A 24740-nucleotide genomic window follows, 5' to 3' on the forward strand; every position below is an offset into this window, starting at 1 on the left:
AGCTGTGCACATCTCTCTAATTCATGGTCTCTACAATGTATTAGACTTTCAAAAAGAAACTGCAGACTCAGTTCCAACTCATTCTTGACTGTAGCAATAATTATACAACATCATTTCTAGTACAATGAATAACTCAGAAAACTATATTAAAATAACTTCAATTGCAGCACAGAGCCAGATTAAAATCATAAACACAGAGCATAGCAATAAGGACCCTGAAAAACACTCATATCCGTCCAAAACACCAAGCAGAATCTTTGTATATGTCACTCTGAAGGAAGTTCTTACATGCACAATGCTGAAATACTAAGCATGAATAGTTTTGTTCTACTTGAGCACATGAAATTATTTTCTCTCATACTAAATGCAAAATAAAATATAACATTAATAAATATAGATGAATAAAATATTTATTTAACATATTGGAAAATAGTATGCAGTTATTATCCACTTTGGGACAATATTACTAAAGACTTGAGAAAACTAAACCCCATTTTATTCTAGTTTGTCTAGATTATTTTTAGTTTGGTTGTCTAGTCACCTGGCCAAAAGAACTTACCTTCATTAAACTTCCACGATGTAGATAGCTCCAGATGGTGCCTTACTCCAGATGGTACCCTAAAGCAAGACTCAAAAACAATGTGGAGAGCAGCAAGCTAGTGCCACTAGCCTACATTACTGTGCAACTACAAGCACAGATGGAGATGTTTAGGACTAGATGAGATGAATCCCAGTGACTGGGCAGTAGCCAACACCAGTCAAAATCTGTCATGGTGATTCCTGTGCTATCACTAACCAAAGAAGCTCATTTACCACCAGAACTTCTGGGGGAAGGRTTCACCTCTCATCTCCATAACACTATGAGAAAACTCTCAAATACTGATAGTCCCAACCTCACACTAAAACTGAGTTTCATCTCACTGCATATCATAGATATGAACAGGAATAGAACTCCTTTTGGGGAAATTAAGGTGTCGCTCTATAAGGAAAACTCCAAGCTTTTAAAGGAGTAAGGCTTCAGCTGGTATTCAAGTTCAAGGTATACATATTCAGAGAGAGCGCCTTATGTTTCCTCTAGCCTAGTCTCCTCTACAGTCTCCTCTAGTATTTCCCCCTAATACCTGTCTTTTTGCTCTGAAAAGCTCAYGTGGCTATGGCAGATTGCATTCTCTTAAAATTCTTCCTGAGGTGAATGGCATGAGTAGAATACTCTTTAAATATACCACGGCGTTTCCCTCAACACCAACATCCTGCTCTGTTCTCCTCCCTGAATCTTGTCTTTTTCACTAACTAAGAAAAAGTCAGCAGGACAGCACTTGTTACAAGTATTACCAAGAGCAGTCACAGGGAGCTAAAAAAGTACCAGATTAGAGAGCTATGTTTGAATTGGTTTCAGAAACACTCTGAATTATTGAAAGCAAAGAAACAGTTTGAAGTTCCCTCGTTCCCTCCTGGTGTTATTGGCTCTGAATATTTCCATCTGCAAAAGTAACCCAACAGGTAAGAATATCAGCCACAGCAGCATCAATACTCCCTGTGGTGTGTGGAGTTTCTGGAAGCAGCTTGCTGAACCTGCCATCCCTTCCACCTACAGGATTCAATGTTTTTTTGACATTCTGTGCTAAATATCATGCCCCTGGAAAGGTCTCTTGTCTATACTGACACGTTCACTCAAAAAAAAAGGAACGTATATATAAGTATGTACCAAATCATATCAGAGTCAACCATTTCTGGGGTGCCAGCAACATGAGATATCATTGTAATCATTATCCCAATTTCTCATCTGCCCTGCTGAGCTCCAGGAGAATGCTAGACAGAACACRCTATAAATGTGAACAATCATTTATTTGAAAGAGACATAGCAAATGTTAGCTGAAAGTTAACTTAACTAAGATGTTTGCCCCTCTTTCTTCCTCTTTTTATGCAATTCGTCAAGTCTAAGCTCTCACAGTCTTGAAGTCAGACAACAGTTGTGTTAAATAGTTGTGTTAAATGAGGATTAAATCTCACCCAAACTAAAATTTTAAAGTCAACTAATATTTGCTAGGGAAAAAAAAAAAAAAAAAAAAAAAAACTCTTATAAGCCCTAAATAACTTTTAGAGTGTAACTTCAAACTTGAAGATGAAATGATAATACATACTGCTTTACTGCTTAAAACTCTGTAACAGTTGTGTAAACATATATACATAGGTAGACATTCTGTGCTATTGTTTCTCATCTACTGGAATACTGATGTMAGGAGAGGGTATGAAAATAACTGTGGAGCAAAGGAAGAAGTCAGAAGGAGTGAATAATTTACTACCAACTAAGGCAAAGTAAATCTCACCATATATCCTCCTAGCCTTCAGGATCAAGTTTCTCATACATGTATATGAGGCCACATCTGGAGACAGTGTCCAGTTCTGGGCTCCCCAGGACAAGAGGGATGTAGAGCTGCTGGAGAGAGTCCAGCACAGGGCTACGAGGATGATCAGGGGCCTGGAACATCTGCCCTATGAGCAAAGGCTGAGGGAGCTGGGCCTGTTCAGCCTGGAGAAGAGGAGGCTGAGGGGGGACCTGAKCAGYGTSTRTAAATACCTCAAGGGAGRCAGTGAGGAGGAGGGGGYGGCCTCTTCTCAGTGGTGACCAGCGACAGGACTAGAGGAAACGGCCGCAAGCTGAGGCACCAAAAGTTCCACAGGAACTTAAGAAACAATTTCTKAACAGTGAGGGTGCCAGAGCCCTGGAACAGGCTGCCCAGGGAGGTTGTGGAGTCTCCTTCTTTGAAGATTTTCCAAACCTGCTCGGATTCCACCCAGTGCCACATGCCCTAAGTGACCCTGTGTGAGCAGGGRGGGTTGGACTAGATGATCTCTAGAGGTCCCTACCAACCATAAGCATTCTATGATTCTATGAAATGTATATGTGTGCGCATACATATACGCATACATATATGTATGTAAGTATGTATGCTCATATAAGTATATATGGTTATAAAATTAAAGCCAAATGCTATCAGGATAATCATGGATTCTTTTATTAGCTTTATTTCTGTAKCAAGGTAAATGTAGCATTTTTGAACTTTAGATACAGGATCACCAGTGCTAGGAAACTTTCCACTCTCGTATTACCTTGAAGTCTTCTAGCTTAAACTCAGGAGGCCCCATCAGGAAACTAAGCAAATCACTTGCATATCACAGGCCTTTACAATTTTATCCATTTTTTCTTGTCTTGAATTCAKAAAAGCAAACAAAAGAAATTCTGAGCTGTGAGTAAGCTGGTCAATCTGAATGAAGTATGAAATAAAAACTTGATTATTGTGTTTATTTTATATTTACACATATATGCATATGCACTCTGTAAACCGAAAATGTACTAATAGCTGCAGTGACTCCTATCAGATGAATATGTGGCTAGCCATTCTTTATTCTATTTTAAAATATAACTAATGATTCACGCATTTAAGTAAAGCTGCAATGCAATAACATAGTAAATTAGTCCATCTATACCTGTCCTCGCATCCTACAACATCACTTAGAAGTRTCATACAAAATGTCCTTCTGAGATTCAGTATCAATGTTCACCAATACTTCACAATTCTTTAAGAAAAAGTCATAATTCAGAATGYTTTTTTGGAAATTATTCAGGGTTAGTCTTACCAAACTTTAGAAAGCAAGCTCTTCTGYCTGTCTCTTCCAAGTTGTAGGCAATCAATGCATGGAGTTTAAAAGGGCTAACAGGACCAGAGAGATGTGCCATCATGTGCTTCAGTCCTGGCAAAGATCTATGCTATAAGCAGTTTCTGAGAAATTTCTCAAGAGATTGCAGCCAAGCATGCCAGAGGCTAACTTCTCTTTTTGTGATTTGTGCCTCTATTTGCATGTTTTTGCCTTAATCCATAGCAGAGGTTGCCAAATGGAAGCTGTAACTAAGAATTATCATTCTGATGATGAAAGAGTCTTTGGGGAAGCTGAGAAATCAATTTAAGGTTCCACCCACATGAAAGCTGAAGTTTAGCTTTCAAAATGAACTCCACTACATTTAGCAAAATATAGCATTGCATCTGTTTAAAAAATAGGGCATTTCTTGCCATTTACAGCTCGGTGGCCTACTTATCCCCAAATATCTGTTTTTTTTTAGAATGCAAACATAAGTTCCTCATGTCTTAAAAATGTTAGGCTTTTATAAATATCACTGTATTGCAAAGTCCTGAAGGTCTGAGGACTGAATTTTCCAAGTACTTGACAGCATCCTTGGAGCTGCTGCCACCTTTCACATAAGAGGCAGACAAGCAGAGCTCTGTCTTTTCTCTGCTGGCAGAATTCAAGCTCAGCCTTCACTTAGCAGCAAAGTTTCTAAACCACTAATCAATAAATGAGGTCTGGCTGATGTACTGAGAAAGGACAATTTCAACCCTTCTTGCTCACGCTGGGTGCTGTCCAAGACATCCATGATAAATACTGCAAGGATGAGGCCTAAAAATCAGTGTAAGATAAAATAAATAAAATAAAATGGAACAAAAAGGTGGATTTTTCAATGATTTAGATGTTAATCACCGGCATGAACAAACAGCAAGAATAAATTATTGCAAAATTCATCCTTTGGATCTTTAAAGGACCTTTCTCGGGTTATGTGTAGTAAACAGCAATGGTAAAGAAAGGGAAAAAGTGCCTATTTCAGTGTGTGGAAACATGTAACTACAGCTATCCCAAGGTGGGTCTGGACACTGACAAAGAGTGGATTTGTACCAAAGATCCTGAATAACTATTGCACTCAGGATATGTAATTTATTAAGAACAAGCCTATCATGACAGATCAAAAAAATGGTATCCTTGTCAAGTAAAAGAAATCCTAAAAAAAAATCTGGCCTATACGCCTCTTAAGAGAACTAAATAGAGAGTGTTTATACCATCTGGTGATTTCTGGGAAGCTGATGCTATTTTGTCCCGCTCTGTCTGCATGTGTGGGCATGTGCACGTACCCACATGCTTCTACCTCTGCACATATCCGTGCAAGCCCCTGCACCCATGTGTCACTTTTCTGGGGAAGATCAGTGTGAGGGGAGCAAGGCCCTTTTCCGTTTCACTATCCTAACTAGTAAATAGTGTTAAGGGCAGGCTGCTCCAGCTGGGGAGAGCAGCAAGGGCCTGGGAAGCAGAGACACTTTGCTGTCTTCTTAGGAGGTTTTGTGGAGAAAATAAACTGGAGAAAGATTGTACCTGTCCATCTGCTTACATGGAGGGAGTAGCCTTCAGTCTGTTACCTCCTTCCTCTGAATGGCAGGTGTAAACACACACTAAATCTCAAAGCAGCATCTAGAGACTGTACCCAGTATTGCATCAAGCCTATCACCTTCAAGCTGCTTTGGGCGGGGGAGGTTTTGTAACACGGGACCTCTTTTTGCCATATCCAAGCTCTCCTTTTTGATTTATCTCCCTCCTCTACATCCCTTGATTTACATATGTGGTACTTGACATACATAAGTGGTATCTAATTCCAGGACAATGTGTCTGGTTCCAAACTCCACTAAAAAAAAAAAAAAACACACATGAAAAGAGACTGCACTGAACAATTTTTTTTTTTTTTTTTTTTTTTTTTTTTTTTTTTATTTGAAAATTATTTTTTTTTTTTTTTTTTTTTTTTTTTTTTTTTATTGATGATCTTGCAGTGTCTTATGGGAGCTGCTGAAGGTTTTCAGGAGGAAGTGCCTTCTAGGAGCGGTGGAGGCTTTTCAAGCAGAAGAACCTACTGGGAGCTGTGGAGGCTTTTCAAGCAGCAGCGCCGTGATCATCGGAAAAGCTGCCTGCTAAGTCTGCATTTCCTTGGGCTATGAGTTGACACAGCTTCATCACAGAATCCACAAGTTGACCAACAAGTTGCTCATTTACCTGAGCAAAACTCTCAAACTGATCCATGGATGAACGTGGCTGTCCGATGGAAACTTGTTTCTGGGAGTCACTTGCATTGCCGTACTTGTTAGAGCTCCTGTGTGTTTCACTGGGGCTCTCATCCATACTGGAGCCTCCCTCGCTTAAGAGGTCCTGTATGAAGCTTAAGAGTTTATTTTTTAGGTCTACCTTTACATAATTCAGTTGTTCTTGTATATCATGTTTTGCTCCTGAATACGCTGAGAGGGATTTCGAGCTTTGGCGCTTCCCAGCATTCTCTAAGTTAGAATCTCGATGGACAAATCCAAAGGCAGCACTGCCATACTCAGAAGAGTTTTTGTTACCGTTTGTCTGCTGCAGTAAATGCTGTTTTATCAGCATTAATGCAGTCATGATGAGGTCCTTTGCATATTTATCCATTGAGCGATTTTTTTCTGAATACTTGTTTGATGATGAGTAAGATGTACTGGCTCCTCTGTCCTTATCCTTACCTAGATTATGCATTTCACCCTTCACTGCTGAAATTCTCATGCCTTGGGATTTGAAGTCCGACTGGGACCTAGCTTTAAGTGCTGTGAAAGCTAGGCTTTGCCCTCTGCCTTGTTTCTCTTCTGATAAATCCCTAAGTAGGCGTTTCACCATTGCTTCCAAAACTTCAGTAGCTTTCTGTCTTCCTACATTGAACAGATTCTTCTTCAGAGTGGCAACAAAGTCAGAGTCTGTCATGAGCACCCCAGTAACACTGTGCAGATTTTTCATGGTCGAGTCTATCAGGTCAGATATGACTTCCTTGGTGTGCTCCAGGAGYACTTTCTTCAGAAATACACAAGCTGGCACTTTTTTACCTTCTTTCTTTTGTACTTGCATGGTTTCCAGCAAGGAGAACACCATGTCTGAACCAACACAGTTGGCAGACACCATTAGAGCCTTGCTTCCAGAAGTATCATCTGATTTTTTTCCTTGATTCATTTGTTTTTCTCCTCGTTTGCCACTATTGGCCATCTTGCCTGAGAAGAGAAGTTTCTTTGCAATCTGGGTTGTCTTTGCTCTTATTAGGCTTTTCTAGTTATGACCTTGCTTCAGCAGCTTCACTCAGCTTCAGTAATGTGATTTTGCACACAGAAACGTTATTTACGCGGTATGAGACTTGGTATTGCTGTTATTTGCTGCTTGGTCACTGGAGCAGGTTAGTGAAGTCTCTCTTGCATGGCTTGGGGACTATTCACTACTTTAGTGAGCACCCGAGCAGGTCCAGRTAGGCTGGAAAACAAGTGCCTATTTGGGAAGTCCTTCTTGAACTGGTGCACAACGTGATGCACCAGCTGAACCCTGATTGACAGGACAGACCACTCCTTCAGCCCTTGAATCACCTCAATGCTGTTAGTATCTTATCTTGCCTCCCTTACGACAACTACCTCTTTGCTCCGCAGATTCTGCAGGTGAAGTTTGTTTCAAGGTTCAGAGATGTTCCTGCACTGGCTAGCAGCTCTTGTTGCTGGTGGCTCTTTGGCTTCTTTGCTCAAGCTGGTGGCATTAGCAGAACATCACTTCACGTCCCTCGTCCCCGTGCCCAGCTGGGTGGCTGGCGGATGTCCCCTGCGCACGCGCCTGCCGGGCTCGCACCACCCAGCGGCCTTGGGCTCCTCACGCGGGAAGCAGAGTCTTTCCCAGGACCATGAAGAACCAGTTCCCGTCTGCTGGTTGAGCTGCTGCCAGCGCTGATGTTGCTTCCTCTCTCATGTGTCCATGCTCCCCGACTGGCAGGTGCTGCTCCCCTGCGTTGCCTGACAGTTCCTATAGCAGCGCTGACATCACAGAGCCCCCCACAGCGATGTCACCTCCAGTCGCCAACGGCATCACAAAGCTCTGCTCAGTTCCCTGAGTGTGTCCTGGGCTTTCCACAGGCGCTCCCTGCTGAAAGGGCAATGTCTATGTCTCCCACCAAAGCAATCATGAGTCAAGGGGCAATACAATAAATAAATAAAGAAACAAACACACAAATTAAGGCTCTCCACCCCTCTCTGGACTATCCTCTCAGGGACTCACTGCCACCCCCTTCCTGCTCCCTGACACACAGTGGGGCCTGGTCACAGTTGAGCCCAGCTTTACCTCAGGCCACTGATATTGATACTCATAGGCTGAATACTAGTCCTGACAAATGTCTGCTCCTGTGGCTACTGTATTCCTGGAGAGACTAAAGCTGTTCCAGCAGGACAAGTCAGAATATTGTACAGAGCAAAACCTTGTGTCAGAGCTGCCATGCTTTGGGGCTGCTCTTTGTGTGACTCTTCAATAAAACTGGCAATTTTCTGAATACTCCCTAAGTGACTCAGTCTCAGCACAAATTTCTCATCCTTCCCATTTCCTTTCCCGGCTTAACCTATGTGTGTCCATAAGCTGTTCGTTCAGCTCTGAGTGTATTTCTTCTTCAGTGTACACAGGGAGTTCATTTCCCTTTTTTCACTTGTATCTAAGTACAGTGAGATTTTAAATATACTGGATAATTGCTGCACTATTGTTATATTCTCTTCCTCTTTCCATGTATATGAAGTTGCACTGTGAAGAATAAACTGAAAAATAATGATAAAAAGGAGACTTTTTTTAAATAGAATTCAAAGTGTTAGGAATCTGCTGAGTTAAACTTTGCTAATATACATATATAACATATTTTCACAATTTATTTTTTTCCAGCTAAAAAATCTAATTTGACTCTTTTTCCTAAAGACTATTTATATGTATTAACCCTGCATCTCAAATTAATATTAAGTGTTGTAGTAAGTACAACATTGAATGCAAATTCTTAAAAGTCATTTGAAATTACAAGGGACAGAAGTGAAAAAAAAGTCTGAGTTCTTACTATGGAAAATTCATTTCCCTTAGTGTACAAGTTAAGGAAATGAGCTTAAGGTCGAAAGACTGTACTACAGTCTTACTGTCTAAGTTCAAAATGTTGCTGATATTCACTTGTACTCCAAACAGGAATTTTACAAAAGGGAAGGAAAGCAATTTTTAGGAAAATTACCAATGCTCGAGTTAGTGTTTGATGTCTACACATCTTGAATTTAATATTTCAAGCTGAAWATTTGAAAAAGCTAGAATATCTAAAATTTGCAGTGTATGAGATATCACAAAGTAATCTGCCTTCATCAGTTTAAGACTGAAATGCTTCCCAACTCTTCAGGAGGAACTCCTGTTACTGTTTCCATGAGGAGGAGACTTGTGTTTTTAACAGTGAACAAAACCCAATCCTTTATGAATACCATCTCACCAAAAGCTCTCTCTATATTTTGTGCTGTTTGCTGACATACTATGTCTGTGTTCTTGCTTTTAAGTCTGAAAACTGATAGGAGAAACATCAACTTCTGTAACTAAAAACTGTCCCATACATTCTGAGTGCTAATTGAGAAAATGAACACTTTAAGTTCTGTAAGTTCTGTAAGTGACACTGTATTGTGTAGCTTCAGTGTTATTATCAATCATGAAAGCAATCAGAAAGGCTTATGGTCACTTTCTTAAAAAAGATAGAAGGAAAATGTGTATACCATGCATAAAACAATTGAATTCCTTTTGAATGATGATCATAGTATAAGATTTATTTAAAATCTTATCCTAAGAAAATGTTAATATGACACAGAGAAAAACAGATAGGATTTCCATGACCAATAATCAGCTAGACTGTAAGAAACAACTGCATTTGGGTTACCAGTCAGAAGAACTAAACAAACATACACATACAATGTCTTCAAGTTATACAGTGTCTTAAAGATAATGTCTCATCATGAAGTCTCCAAAGATTTAGATAAAGCATTTTGCTGTATGCCATCATATCTCCCCCTCTTTCAAGGCTCATAGGGATATTGAAACTCAATTTTAATGATGTTTACAATATGCACTTTTTGCTGAAGCAAGGTTCTCTTTTCCCAGTGTGATCAGGAAGATTACCCTGAATGTATTTATTTAACTTAATTTCCCCAGGATGTATGCTTTCTTTTTTCAAATAATTAACTTCTAATTCTCCCTCTCTCCCAGGACACAAAACTAAAAGAGATAAGTGATATTTAGGGGTACTTATTTGTAATACTAAATATTTTGAAATGATCATGTTAGTTGTAATTCTATCAAAATATCCCAGTAAAACAACTGTTTTGTCTTCAAACTGCACATACAAATATAATTTGACTTATGATGCTCTTTTGAAAACAACACACAGCTGCCCCCCTGTACCCAAAGACTAGCAGGAAAAGGAAAACTAAACATTCAGAAAAGTCTTTCTTCATTTAATGATAAGAGAAGATAATGGTCCCTGGATGCAGGGGTAGATTAAGGGTCTGCTTTGCCTTTCCTACCCACATGTGGCCAAAAGGACTTGTCCTGCTTGTGTCCAGCTGAACTCTGCAGAAGCAAGTTACTGAGACAAGGTGCACAATGATGCTGCAGCTGTCCTGGGTAACCATGTGCTCTACAGCTCCAGCCCTGGTGAGCACCACACTCTTGTCATTCGCCTGGTGCCCATATCAGGATCACACTCGCACATGCTACAGAAGGTGCTGTGCACAGCACACACCATCATCTCACTAGAAAGTGAGATAGAGACATCGGAGGACTCCAGAGTCAAAATAAGTTTGGCATTACCTTCAAACTTCAGTCAGGCTGTATAGAGACAGAATCAGAGAAGGGCTGAGGTTGGAAAGGATCTCTGCAGATCTTCTGGTCCAACACTCCAGCTCAAGAAGGGTCACCCAGAGCATGCTACCCAGGATTGCATTTGGACAGCTCACAGATCACACAGATCACAGAATGGCTGCGGTTGGAAGGGACCTCTAGAGATCATCTAGTCGAACCCCCCTGCTCCAGCAGGGATACCCAGAACACGGGGCACAGGGCAGCATCCAGGCGGGTTTGGAAGATCTCCAGAGAAGGAGACTCCACAACCTCCCTGGGCAGCCTGTTCCAGGGCTCTGCCACCCTCATAGTAAAKAAGTTCTTCCTCATATGGAGATGGCGCTTCCTGTGTTTTAATTTAGACCTATTACCTCCTGTCCTGTCACTGGCCACCATCAAGAAAAGCTTGGCCCCATCCTCCCCTCTGGTATTTATACATATTGATCAGATTCCCTCTCGATCTTCTCTTCTTCAGGCGAAACAGGCCCAGCTTGCTCATAAGATAGATAGAGGCTCCAGTCCCTTAATCATATTCATTGCTCTATGCTAGACCCTCTCTAGGAGTTTCAAATCCATTTTGAACACATCTAAGAAGACTCCACAACCACCCTGGGCAACCTGTTCCTGTACTTAGTCACTCTYGCAGTAAAGAAATTTTCTCTCATGTTCAGATGGAACTGCTCATGTTTCAGGTTGTGCCCATTGTCACTTGTCCTGTTGCTTGGCACTACAGAAATGAGTCCGGCCTCATGCTCTTTACACTGCTCCTTCAGATGTTTATYCACATTGGTAAAATCTCCCCTCAATCCTCTCTTCTCCAGGTTGAAAAGTTCCATCTCTCTTAGCCTTTTCTCATAAGAGAGATGATCYAGTCTCTTAATCATCTTAGTAAACACTTGCTGGACTTGTTCTAGTAACTTCATGTCTTTCTTGTACTGAGGAGCCCAGAAGTGGATTTTCCAGAYGCAGTTTCACCATGGCTGAGCATCTCCCTCAGCCTGCTGGCCTAATGCACCCAGAATACCATTGACCTTCTTGGCCACAAAGGCATATTGCTGGCTTATGGTCATCCTGTTGTCCACCAAGATTCTCCTTCTCTGTAGAGCTGCTCTCCAGGAGGTCAGCCCTCAGTCTGTACTGATGCATGGGGTTATCCCTCTCAAGTGCAGGACCCTGCAGTTCCCTATATTGAACTTCAGGAGGTTCTCCTGTACTCATATCTGCAGTCTGTCCAAGTTCCTCTGAATGGTTGCACAGTCCACAGTGTATCAGTCACTCCTCCCAGTTTTATATCATCAGTAAATTTGCTGAGGGTGCACTCTGTCCCTTCATCCAGGCAATCAATGAAGAATTTGAACAAGACTGAACCCAGTATTGACTCCTGGAGGACACTACTAGCTACAGGCTCCAGGTAGACTGTGCCACTGAGCTCTGTCATTCAGCCAGTTTCCAATTTACCTGACTATCTAATCCACATTTCCCTAGCTTGGCTATAAGGATATTATTATGGGAGACAGTGTCAAAAGACTTACTGAAGTCAAGGTAGACAACAACCACTGTTTTCCCCTCATCCACCCAGCCAGTCACTCCATCAGGGAAGTCTATCAGGTCGGAATCCATGTGATATCCTGTGTGAACCCAAGCTGACAGCACTCAATCACCTTTTTGTCTTAATGTGCTTGGAAAGAGTAAGCAGGATGAGCTRCTCCATCATCTTTCCAAGGATCAAGGTGAGGCTGACTGGCCTGTAGATCAGTCTGTCATTCACTGAGAATGGTGAAGCTCCTTAAGGTCTGCATATCAACTGACTTGAGACAAAAACTATTAGCACTGGAATTCTCTTTATGTGGAGGTCAATATTAACAGTTTTATCCCAGAAGACCCATTCTTCAGAGCCAGGAAAACACCTCAGATTCGTAAACCCCACTGAGGCATGGCTCTAATAGGCATTGCATGTCTAGGGCCCACCGTGGCTCAGATATAGAATTTTCTTTACACAGGGATTTCAGTGAGACTCTGAACCCTTGCAATATCAAGAAGTAGCCAAGGAGTGATGCCTGTTGCTGCTACTTTTCCTTAGGAGGTCTGTGAGTGCTACTCATTTCATGAGAATTTGTTTAGAGCTATCTGTCAACAAGCCAAACTGTAATATCATCTGCTAAATCTTTAAGGTGTTATCTGTACACTGCCACTTTGTAAACACACAGAGCAGGGAATTTAGTTCTTGAACAGCCTTCAGTTCCCTTTAGAGGTGACAAGTGGAGAAAAAGAAAAACAAAGCGGCTTTCTTTCAAATTCTTGATGCCACTAGATACCACATCTTTGTGCTCTCTATCTTCTAGCTGCCAAAAGCCTGTGAGAGGCTAATGATATCACAGGAAGACTATACTGGTAAATGAAACCAGATCTGGCACACCTTATATAAGTACAGTAGATGTGCAAACACTTGTCTCTGGGCAAAGAGATGCAAACCAGTATTTATGCAGTGAGGAGGAAAAAGATATTGTGGCCATAAAACAAGTCGCATCATGAATCAGCAACCTGTCCTGACAGTTGAACCTGCAAGGTGAATTCTAAACAAATACCTCATGCATATAAAATACATTTTATCTCCAGCATAGAAGAAATGGCCTTAAAAAGTGAGAATAACTATACAAGAATTGCCAAATTCACACCTGCTCCTTTTTTTTTTTTTTTTTTTTTTTTTTTTTGTCAACAGAGGAGAAAGTAGCTGCCCATTATAGTCTGAGTCAATGGACTGGATCTACATGCTGGAGCGTGTCCAAGGAAGGGCAAAAAACTAGGGAAGGGGCTGGAGCACAGACCTTATGAGGAGCAGCTGAGGAAACTGGGGTTATTTAGCGTGGAAAAGAGGAGACTCACGATAGACCCTTTCACTCTCTACAACTACCTGAAAGGGGGTTGCAGTGAGACAGGATCGATCTCTTCTCCATAATAATTACCAATAGGACAAGAGGAAATGGTCTCAAGTTGCACCAGAGGAGGTTCAGATTATACATTAGTAAGAATTTCTACACAGAAAGAGTAGTCAAGCATTGGCATAGGCTGTGCAAGGAAGTGGTGTAGTTACCATCCCTGGCAGTATTCAAGAAACATGTAGATGAGGTGCTTGGGAACATGGTTTAACAGGCATGGTGTTGAAGGGCTTTTGGTTGGACTCAGTGATCTCATAGGTCTTTTCCAACTATAATTCTATAGTTGGATTCTATGGTTGAGTAGATTCTATGATTCTACTCAAAGTTCAGTGATGCCCATGAGGAAAGGCCTGACTAGAATTTATCAGAATGAATTTTTCTTTTTTTTTATTTTTGTAAGGTGCATATCTGCTGTTACAGCCCTAGACCACTGTCTCTGTTAGTGTTAAACCGGTGTGGCTTTACTTTAACTGGAGAGCTATCCCAAACTGCAGCTGAGCACTGGCACAGACTGGCATCTGAACCACGGATCAGCACCTCATCAGCTGGCCATGGGTGAGGTCAAGCGCATTAGACTTCCCCAGGAATGCTACGTCCTGCTGGATGCTTTCAACCAACAGGAACTCCCATGTGCTTTGTTGCTGGCATTGTGTCAGATGAGAGACTCTCTGACATGATAACAGAAGAGTTGTTGCATGGCTGAAACTATTGTAATATTCTTTTACCAAAAAAAAAGGAGTGCACTTCATGCTGCCGCTCTGCACAGTGGCCAGAGGAGACTTTGGGTGTCTGTTTTTGACAAAGTAGGAACTGCAGGCAATGTCATTAGTTTTGTTTTCAAGGAGGTTAAATTCTCCTCGAGTCCAGGAGAAAGGTTTTATAAGTTTGCGCAAATCAAACATATATATATATATTTAAAAATAACTGTGTATGATAGATGCTTTATATAAAATTAATAAAATTAATAAGTACTGCACTCAGTATGTGTAATTTATTAAGAAGCAAGCCTATCACAGCAGAACCAAAAAGGATGTCAAGTGAAAGGACTCCTATAGGAAAAATGGCCTACAGGCCTCCTGAAATAACTATATAGAGAATATTTATAACATCTAGTGGTTTCTGGGAACCTGACTGCAGTAAAAACACTTTTTCGGCCCTGCTACAGTCCGTAACTTGCCCATGTTGCCTCTCTGTCTCCCTCCCCGTTGCCGTCTGCTTGTGTGGGCACGTGCATGTACCCACACACTCCCACCTCTGCATATATCCATGCAAGCCCCTGCACCCATGTGTTGCTTTGCCTGCATGGAGGGAGCATGGAGGGAGCAAGGCCTTTATCATTCCTGCTATCACAAAAGTAGTAAAGGGTATTAAGGGCAGGCTGCTCTTATTGGGGAGAGCAGCAAGGGTCAGGGAAGCTGAGTGCAGCATCTAGAGACAGTACCCAGTACTGCACCAAGCCTATCAATCACCTCCAAGCTCCTTTGGACAGGTTTTGTAATGCAGGACCTCCTTTTGCCACACCAAGCTCCCCTCTTCTCTGATTTATCTTCCTACTCTACATCTCTTGATTTCACATACACATGGGGTATCTACTGCTATGACAAGATCATCAAATCATCTGGTTAGTTTTCAAACTCCACTGAAACAAACAAAAAGAAAAGGTAAATAAAGTGGTCATAGCTCTTTCTTTCTTTCTCCTCTCTTTCTTTATTGATTATGTTACAAAGGTTTTATGAGAGCTGTGGAGGCTTTTCAAGAAGCAGCGTTGTGATCATCCGAAAAGTTGCCTGTTCCTAAGTCTGCAGCACTTCCTTGGGCCATGAGTTGACACAGCTTCATCACAGAATCCACAAGTTGACCAATGAATTGCTCATTTACTTGAGATAAACCATCAAACTGATCCATGGATGAAGATGGCTGTCCGACTGAAACTTGTTTCTGGGAATCACTTGCACAGCTGTACTTGTTAGAGCTCCGATGTGTTTCACTGGGGCTCTCGTCCATACTGGAGCCTGCCTCACATATGAGCTTCTGTATGAGGCTTAAGAAACTACTTGCTAGGTCTCCCTTTTGAAAATCAGATTGATCGTGGAGATCACTTTTGGAATACGCTGAAAGGGATTTTGAGCTGTGGCATGTTCCAGCATTTTCTAAGTGAGAATCTCTCTGGACATACCCAAAGGATGAGCTGCCATACTCTGAAGAGTTACCATTTGTCTGATGCAGTAAATACTGTTTTATCAGCTTTAATGCAGTCGTGATAAGGTCTTTTGCATATTTATCCATTGAGGAATGTTTTTCTGAATACTTCTCCGATGAGTGAGATGTACTGGCTCCTCTGTCCCTATCTTTACCTAGATTATGCATTTCACCCTTCATTGCTGAAATTCGCATGCCTTGAGATTTGACATCTGATTGGGACCTAGCTTTAAGTGCTGTAAATGCTAAACTTTGAGAAGCAGCAGGTCCTCTATCATCTGATAAATCCCTGAGTAGGCGTCTCACCATTGCATCCAAAATTTCAGCAGCTTTCAGGCTTCCTACATTGAACAGATTCTTATTCAGTGTTGATATAAAGTCAGTGTCTTTCATGAGCACCCCAGTGACACTGTGCAGATTTTTCATGGTCGAGTCTATCAGGTCAGATATGACTTCCTTGGTGTGTTCCAGGATAATTTTCTGCAGAAATACACAAGCTGGCATCTTTTTACCTCCCTTCTTTTGTACTTGCATGGTTTCCAGTAAAGAGAACATCATGTCTGAAGCAACAGACACCATTGCAGAAACAGTTAGAGCCTTGCTTCCAGAAGTATCATCTGATTTTTTCCCTTGATGACTTATTTGTTTTTCTTCTTGCTTGCTACTGCTTTGATTAGCCATCTTACCTGAGAAGAGTGAAGTTTCTTTGCAATCTGGGTTGTCTTTGCTCTTATTAGGCTTCTCTAGCTATGACTTTGGGAGTGGTTCCTTAGGATGTGTRTTGTGTGCTGGCTGCAGCAGCTTCACTTATCTTTGGTAATGTGATTTTTCTCACAGAAACCGGTGTCTGCACTTGCTGGCTCTACTGGCAAGTTTTTCTCTTGGCTTTGCCTGCTATTTGCACAGTCAAAGGATGGATTCTATGCAGTTATGAGACTTGGTATTGCTGGTTTTTGCTACTTCGTCACGGAGCAGGTTAGTGAAGTCTCTCTTGCATGGCTTGGGGACTGGTCCCTATTATGTTAGTGAGCACCCACGGGCAGGCCCAAATAGGCTGGAAAACAAGTGCCAACTTGGGAAGTCCTTCTTGAACTGGAGCAAAATGTGGCATTCACCAGCTGAGCCCTGATTGAAAGGACAGACCACTCCTTCAGCCCTTGAACTACCTYGTTGCCTTTAGTATGGTTATATGTATGTATCTTATCTTGCCTCCCTTACGACAACTACCTCTTTGCTCCGCAGATTCTGCAGGTGAAGTTTGTTTCAAGGTTCAGAGATGTTCCTGCACTGGCTAGCAGCTCTTGTTGCTGGTGGCTCTTTGGCTTCTTTGCTCAAGCTGGTGGCATTAGCAGAACATCACTTCACGTCCCTCGTCCCCGTGCCCAGCTGGGTGGCTGGCGGATGTCCCCTGCGCACGCGCCTGCCGGGCTCGCACCACCCAGCGGCCTTGGGCTCCTCACGCGGGAAGCAGAGTCTTTCCCAGGACCATGAAGAACCAGTTCCCGTCTGCTGGTTGAGCTGCTGCCAGCGCTGATGTTGCTTCCTCTCTCATGTGTCCATGCTCCCCGACTGGCAGGTGCTGCTCCCCTGCGTTGCCTGACAGTTCCTATAGCAGCGCTGACATCACAGAGCCCCCCACAGCGATGTCACCTCCAGCCCGCAGTGCCTTGGCCTGCCTCTGTTCCATCATCTCCTTGTGCTTTGATAAACGGCCCAGGTTTTCCCTCCGTTGAAAGGGGAATGTCTTGTTTACCATGTRACCAAGTGCGAGCAAGGAGCCAGTGCCATTTAACCAAATTTCATGTAGTTGCATGGATACATTTTCTTACAGTTTGCCAGTGTCTTTCCAAACAGACAGCAGTGATCTCACATGGGGAGCCTTCCTCTATACAGAAACATCTTGGAGAAGCTCATCTATAAAAATATATAGAGCACATATGTCATCAGTGATCCTCAACAGAATGCCTAACACCTCYAGAGCTGAAACTTCTCCTCCACTTTTTTTTTTTTTTTGCCCCTCTTTTTCTGTCCCCCGTCACTTGGGAGCTGCTCAGCTCAGGTGCTTGTTCTTGCTATTCCCTTTTACACCTTCCTCCCTCCAACAAGCCATATTGCCTGGATCCTGCAGGAAAACATCAAGAGTGAAGTGCAACCAGATAAACAACCTTTTGGGTTGGCCCACTGAGGGACCCTTTTGGTTCCTCCACAAGTTTCTAATGACTGTGGCGCCAATCCGATCTGCTTACAGTTTTGGAAGGAGAGCTGGGGAAGGTGCTTCAGGTGACAGGAGAGCAGCCCAGTCTCTCCTCTGTCTCTTTCCTAGAACCTGTCAGGGAAATCCATGGCCCACGGGATGAGCAAATTCCTGGCAATGCCTGGGCACGGTGTCCTAGCCACATCTCTGACCCTGCTCCAGTTAGTGTCAGTTCCAGCCCAGCCCTGGTACTGGGACAGTATTTACTGTAACTAAACACAGCGGGGAGACAGAGAGGCAGAAGAACCACATCCTCCTGGGGAAGACAAGATTTAATTTTGTCCATTTGTACGTTCCATTCTTCTCGAAGGCCCACACGCTCCTCTGTACCAGTCGGAGGCCTGCTGCCTGACTCCATAAAGTTTAAAATTCCTTCTGAACAATATGCTTTTGCAACTGCTTCTCTTTGTAACTGGATTTCTCATTCCAACGAGTGGTTTGCAGAGAACCTGGCTGTTTTCTACAGCTCTGTTTTTTGGCGGTTTCTTTTGCATCTCTACCATCTTCATGGCAATTACAATTCAGACCTCTACTCATGTCAGACTACTTGTTTTTAAAAGAACYCAAATATGTGCTGCTAAGTTTTCATTTTATTCAAATAAATCAGTTCCACCCACAGGCGCTGATTTGCACCTCAGTCTTCACAAAGGCTGGATTGCTCTCAATACAGTTACCCATTGCACCAGGAGTTTCCATCACAAYGTTCCAAATGGTTGATAAATATCTCAACTCACTTGCAAAAGGATCAATCTCTTCCCCACACGGGAAATTTTGAATATGCCCTTTTGGGAATACTCACCGTGACAGGTGTTAGGGGCTGTCAAATCCAGGAGCATGGCAGAAGTGAGACAGCTCCATACCCTCAGGTCCAACCAGCAGTGAGACCAAGCACTTGTTCCCAGGAAGCATGAACACACACATATATGCAAYACATATATACAGAGACACAGAGCTGGTCACACAGATCAGGCAACAGAAACCCTCAGCATTCACATGAAAACATATATAGCACTAACGGCCTCATCCTGCTCTCCTCTCCACATGACAGGAAGAAGGTCAGGAGTGGGAAGTGTACATACATACAGAGGGGATCTCTCCAGCAACATCCACCCCGTATGCACCCTGGATCCCTGGTCTTCCCATATACCTCACRTGTGCAAATGGGGGTCTCTGAGTCAACCTTTGATGCCAAGATCTCTCCAGTAGCTGGCCTGGACACCCTGACCCCTCCAGTAGCCCATTCCTCAWCTCTAGACATACTTATATGTCTGGCTCCCAGGCCATTTAACCTACTCACTGGCTAATCCAGCTTGGTTTTGCTGGCAGTCACACCCCGACTTACTTACCTCACTTGCTGTGGTTGCTGGCACTGCAGACACAGGAGTCCTCTGACCTCTGCTCCAACTCCAGTGGCTGACCCTCAGACCTCTACGCAAATGTATGAACACAGAGCAAAGAGCCCCTTTCTCAGGAAAATAATTAGACACAGAAGACAGGACAGATTGCACGGCCAGGCAAGCATACTGACCAGCAACTGGTTTACAGGCAACCAGTCCTTTTATCCCSCTACACATCTGTTTTCTTACACTTATTCCTCCCCGAAAGACCCTGATCCCTCCTCTTTCCTGCCTTTGGTTCCTCCCCTCATCATCCCATAATGTCTCACGCTATTCCAAAAATGCTCTCTGAGAACACCCTATCATGTGCCACTTTCCCCTAGACAATAACCCTGCCTATGGAGAGCGGTTCCCATTTACAGGTGCCACCACGATGGGTTTCACTCCCAGACCATGGGGCTGATGACTCTCCTGTGACAGCTCAGGAAGGAGCCTTTGATGGACTGATCAGTCCCCTAAGACAGTCTGAGATGGCCCTGGGAATTGTCAGGTTTAGGTGACAATTTAGGTTCCCCCAGCTGCTACTTTTCCTCATACGCCTGTCTGAATATGGAGATGAGCTTTTTACCACATAAAATGAACCATTGTTTTCCAGAAATTATATATAATGATTGCTTCTTCACTCCTCTCTAGCTATCCTATTTATACTTCTTTTTCAATTATTTTGTTCAGAGTCAAAAATATGATGGTACTGGAGCATCTGACATATGAGTAGAAGCTGAGAGAGCCTAGACTGGAGAAGGCCAAGAGGGAATCTTCTCAGTGTGTACAAACAGCTGATGGGCTGGAGGATGGGGGAGGAACAAAGATGAAACAGGATGAGAAGCATTGACCACAAACTGAAATACAAGAAAAAACACTTTTATAAGAAGAAACTTTTCTTAGTATGAGAGTGGTCAAACACTGCAAGAGCTTACTTGGAGAGGTTGTAGAGTCTCCATCCATCCTTGGGGATTTTCAAAACTCAGCTGGAGCAGTCAACTTGCTSTGGTAGACTCTGTTCTCATTAGGGAGGAGGGACTAGACACCCTCCTTAAGATCTTTCCCAATTTGAGCAGCCTGTAATTTGTGTTGTTTCTTTCCTAAGGCTTGAGATGATCTTCACATAGCATACAMATTTGACTAGGCCATAGACCACAGAATCACAGAATGGCTGAGGTTGGAAGGGATCTTTGGAGATCATTTGATCCAATTCTCCTGCATATACCTGGGTCACCTAAAGCACACTGCACAGCATTGCATCCAAGTGGGTTTTGAGTATCGTCAGAGAAGGAGGCTACACAACTTCTTTGGACAACCTATGCCAGTGCTCTGTCACTCTCACAGTTCAGATATTTCCTCATAACTCCCTSTGTTTTGGTTTATGCCCATTGTCTCTTGTCCTATCGCTGRCCACCACTGAAAGCATCCTTTTGACACACTTATGGTATTGTACTTAAGGTATTTGTACACACTGCTAAGATCCCCTCTCAGTCTTGTCTTCCCTGAGCTAAATAGGTCCAGCTCTCTCAGCCTCTTCATTTGACAGATGATACTGTGATTTTCATTCATCTGAGTTTATATAGGTTAAATCTAGAAAACATCTAAAAATAAAGCTTTCCACTTTGCATCAGGACTGCTGTACTTCATGCATATGGATACAAGCTCTGACAGCTACGTAAGAAGACTACATGTCAGAACTGTAATTTTCAGAGCTATGTTACTGGTCACTACAAAGGGACACAGCCTTTAATTAGACCAGTGTCTGTACATTATATKGCATTACATATCCCAAATTATTCTTTTTCTACATTCAATTTAAATTCTATCTTGCTAGAAAACTGGTAATAATTCCACAGATAACATCAGATATTATTCAAAGACATAGTGGTTCTAACATGCTAAGCTGAGAGTTTCTCTATATTTTAAAAGCTTTGGTTTCTGCTAAATAGTTATGGTGCATCCCATACGCTTTCCTTACAACTGTCAGTGTTTAGTGCCTCCTCAGAATCATACAGCTAGCTCCTGAATCTCTAGGAATCAAATCTCTCCTTAAGCAAATAACTAAAACAAAAGAACTTCAGTATTTTCTATTGAGAACACCTTGGGATGGCTTCTGAACAGTAATTATTCATTTCCAATGCAAAAAGAAAAAAGCAAAACTCCATTTTAGCACTTCTTTAAAGATAATAGGGTAACTCTGCTTTATTCATATGCCCTGTAAGTCGCCCACTTCCATTCTGTGTTTCTTGACTGCAGTGTAGAAGACTTTAAAGAAGGGAGAGCATAYGGCAGATATCCGTTCCACTGTAATTATCTTCCATGGGATTTTTCTTCAGAAAAACTCTTCTTCCTACCTTTTCCTATAGAAAAAGGATGTGTAAATTAAAGTGAACAAAATATAGTTCTCTTTACCTCTGCAGATAGACACAGCAGCTGCTCTGCACAGTGTTAGAGTAGTGTAACTCTTTTTGCTAAGAAATCTAATTCAGTAAGAGAAACTATTTCTATCATATTTTCTGCATGTAAGACCATCTGGGCATGATGCCAAAGTAAGTCATTACCACAAGATCATGACACCAGAGAGCCCTGTCTTCAGCCTCTGCCCCTCTTTTGGGAAGAACACAATACAACATGGCCCTTTGTACATAAAGGATCAGAAGTTCACAGCACTTAAGAGCATACGGATCAATATGCTGTCCTCCCACAACAGACATTTCAGGGTTAAGAGAGGCCATGAATCTGACTTTGCCCTTGAAATATGAAACCAAGACATGTTAATTCACTACAGTATTCTAATATTAAATGCACAGATTCCACTTATGATTAACTTTTTAGAACAAAATCAAGGCTTTCTTCATATACAATCACGGAGTAACACTGTCAAACTTTTTATTTTTCGAATCTTCATGCTGGTTCTCAAACAGAATGGTCCTGGACATAAATCAAGGATTTATATTTTACAAAAGATTAGCTTAGGATTCATGAATAGTACATTATATGAAGATACAGCTAAAACCTGGGGCTTATCATTACAAAAAAAATGCGGGTAAGTAGGGATTTATTTTCTATGTTTATGAAACAACAGACAATTCATGTTGTTTGTACAGAAGTCTGTCTCCTACTGATATAAATGCCAGGCGGCAAGTCTATTTCTGATCCAGTTTAGTAATTAACTTTAGGAGCAAATATGTTTTCTTATCAGGTTTAAGAGCTTATTCTAACCTCAGTGATTTATGTTATGCTGAACCCAGATCAAGGTTGGTATTTTTAATTTGACAGAGGTGAAGTTCTTACATTTTCCCTAAGACTATGGCTTATTTAGGTTTCTTTAAATTTCCTTTTATATATTCTGTCTTGAAATACACTGGATTGTTTCTAAAATGATCGTTTTTTGTAAAGGTCATCAAACCACAACAAAGGACAAGTATGTCATTCTGCTTGGGTATGTGAATGTTATTACTTTATTTTATGTAATTTAATCATCAAACTTGTTCATCTCATGAGACAGTAATTTTCTTTCAAGTGCAATTATACTTCACAGTATGCCTGCTGATTAGGCAGAAACAGAAATAATTCATCAGAAAATTACAAAAAGAATTAATCATCACCAACATGTAAAGTATAAATTACAATATTCGGCAGCCACTAAATAATTAAATACCTTCATTTTCAAATGTATCCACCAAACCTTAAGAGGAAGTACGTACATATGTGCCAATAAAGAATAAAGATCATATAACCACTTATTCAGGGTTTACATTTTGATTTGTGCAAGGAACATGGGCAATTTATTACTTGTTTTTTTACAAAAGCCCATTTTAACTGATGGTGTAGAAGGCAGTTCCCCATAGTAAAATATATTTCTTATTGAAAAGTGTGTCTTAGCCTGCAACATTCAAATCCTCCATTGGAAAAATTAACAGGCAATATTAAAATACAGATGATCGTTCTTACATTCTGTATGACAGAGCCATAGAATAATGAAGTTCACAGAATAAAGTACACAGAATAAAAAAAAAATTGTTTTTAGAAGCTGAAAAATTAATCTTGCAAACATATATACATATGCATATGATTGCACACTAGCCTCTGTTAGACTACTCAATGTGTTAAGTTAAACATACATAGAAATCTTTCTATAACGCAGGCCTAAAGGCTGAACATATTATCCAGCCTCTAATCCTACCTGTATGACACAAGATACAGATTTTGGAATCACTTTAGCGGTTTTCTTCTTCTTTTTCTTCAGGTTTTTCTTCAGGTTTTTCTTCAGGTTCTTCTTCAGGCTTTTCTTCAGGCTTTTCTGTTTGATCTTTGTTATGTACATCTTGTATATTAAAAATAAAATTAAGAAAAAAAAATAAGCATATACCTTTACACTAGAGGTGTTTTACTCAATATGCAACTTTATCTTAAAGATTCACACATAAAATATGAAATAACTTTAGTTTTGTGATATTATTTTTAAAATTATATCTATTTCCTTCTGAGTTAATAAGTATCTTCACTAAAAGTGAAAACTGGAGATGAAGGAAAACAGTTAGGTTTTATTGAAAATGCAGTTCCTCTAAAGGAACTTATTTTTCCATCAGCTCCTCATAGATCATCAAGGAAGGAAGGGATAGGGAAAAAWGCCGTTTTCCTGCAGTTAAATAAAAAACTTCTCCAGAACTCAGTCACAGATCTGTGCATTGCAGGATCTTTCAGAGCGTCCAAGATGCGTAAGCACAGATTTTATATAGCAATATTCAAAGCAACCAAAATTGTAAGCCAAAATTGCAATTCCATGTAAATAATCTAGAAATTAGAGTTAGGAATTGCCACTGTGATCTGATCACTGCTGTCTGTTCCCTTTCCATTGCATTAAATGTACAGAACTCCAGGAACAATTAGTTATCAATAGACTCGATAAAAACATTATKAGTCTATTGTGCTAGTATTGAACTAGAATATATGCAGCCATTTCTGGAATTTGTGACTTTCTGTGGGTCTGAAGTCTCTGTCCCAATAACTTCATTTCAACTAAGTCTCCATGAGTTTTCTTCTCCAGAAACAGCAGAGAGAATACAAGTGTATTGGTAGAAGTCTTTTTTTCTCCTCTAGACAAATTTGTCAAGGTAACAACCAAGAATATGCAACACAATTAATAGGCATTAAAATTGATTCACTTGGGTGCCTGGTATGTAAGCAATTTCCTTGAACAGAGCCAATGAAAAAGCCACCACAGATAACAGCTTTGAAAATAGTCTCATTACAAAGCTACACTAAAAAAGGAAACAAGAAAAAATTAAAAGCACTATACACGAGATAGAATTCATGTATACACATAGTGTTTTACATTCGCAATTTGCATAACTAAATGCAAAAAAAAATTATCTCAGACATGTTCAGCTGAATGAGAGTCTCAAGTTCATATTGCATAGGGTTTCTGCAGCCAAACTG

The 24740-nt window shown here is 41.3% G+C and overlaps 2 protein-coding genes across 2 annotated transcripts in view; both read right to left on the reverse strand.

The window, feature by feature from the left end:
* Positions 1–5683: 5683 nt before the first annotated feature.
* On the reverse strand, positions 5684–7583 carry LOC112945480 (A-kinase anchor protein 4-like). The gene has a single exon (XM_026037096.1). The coding sequence runs from the start codon at positions 6868–6870 to the stop codon at positions 5749–5751; it is 1122 nt and encodes a 373-aa protein (XP_025892881.1). The 5' UTR covers positions 6871–7583; the 3' UTR covers positions 5684–5748.
* A 13919-nt stretch (positions 7584–21502) lies between these two features.
* Positions 21503–24740, reverse strand: part of DCDC2C (doublecortin domain containing 2C) — a 36885-nt gene continuing 33647 nt past the window's right edge. The window contains exons 12-13 of the mRNA XM_026037065.1: positions 23485–23625; positions 21503–21658 (exon numbers count right to left, since the gene is read on the reverse strand). Of these exons, the coding sequence (XP_025892850.1) occupies positions 23519–23625 (107 nt within the window). The 3' untranslated portion in view covers positions 21503–21658; positions 23485–23518. The remainder of the gene's footprint in view (positions 21659–23484; positions 23626–24740) is intronic.

Source organism: Nothoprocta perdicaria, unplaced genomic scaffold (assembly GCF_003342845.1).
Source record: "Nothoprocta perdicaria isolate Ctin4 unplaced genomic scaffold, notPer1 scaffold_19, whole genome shotgun sequence".
Lineage (NCBI taxonomy): Eukaryota > Metazoa > Chordata > Aves > Tinamiformes > Tinamidae > Nothoprocta > Nothoprocta perdicaria.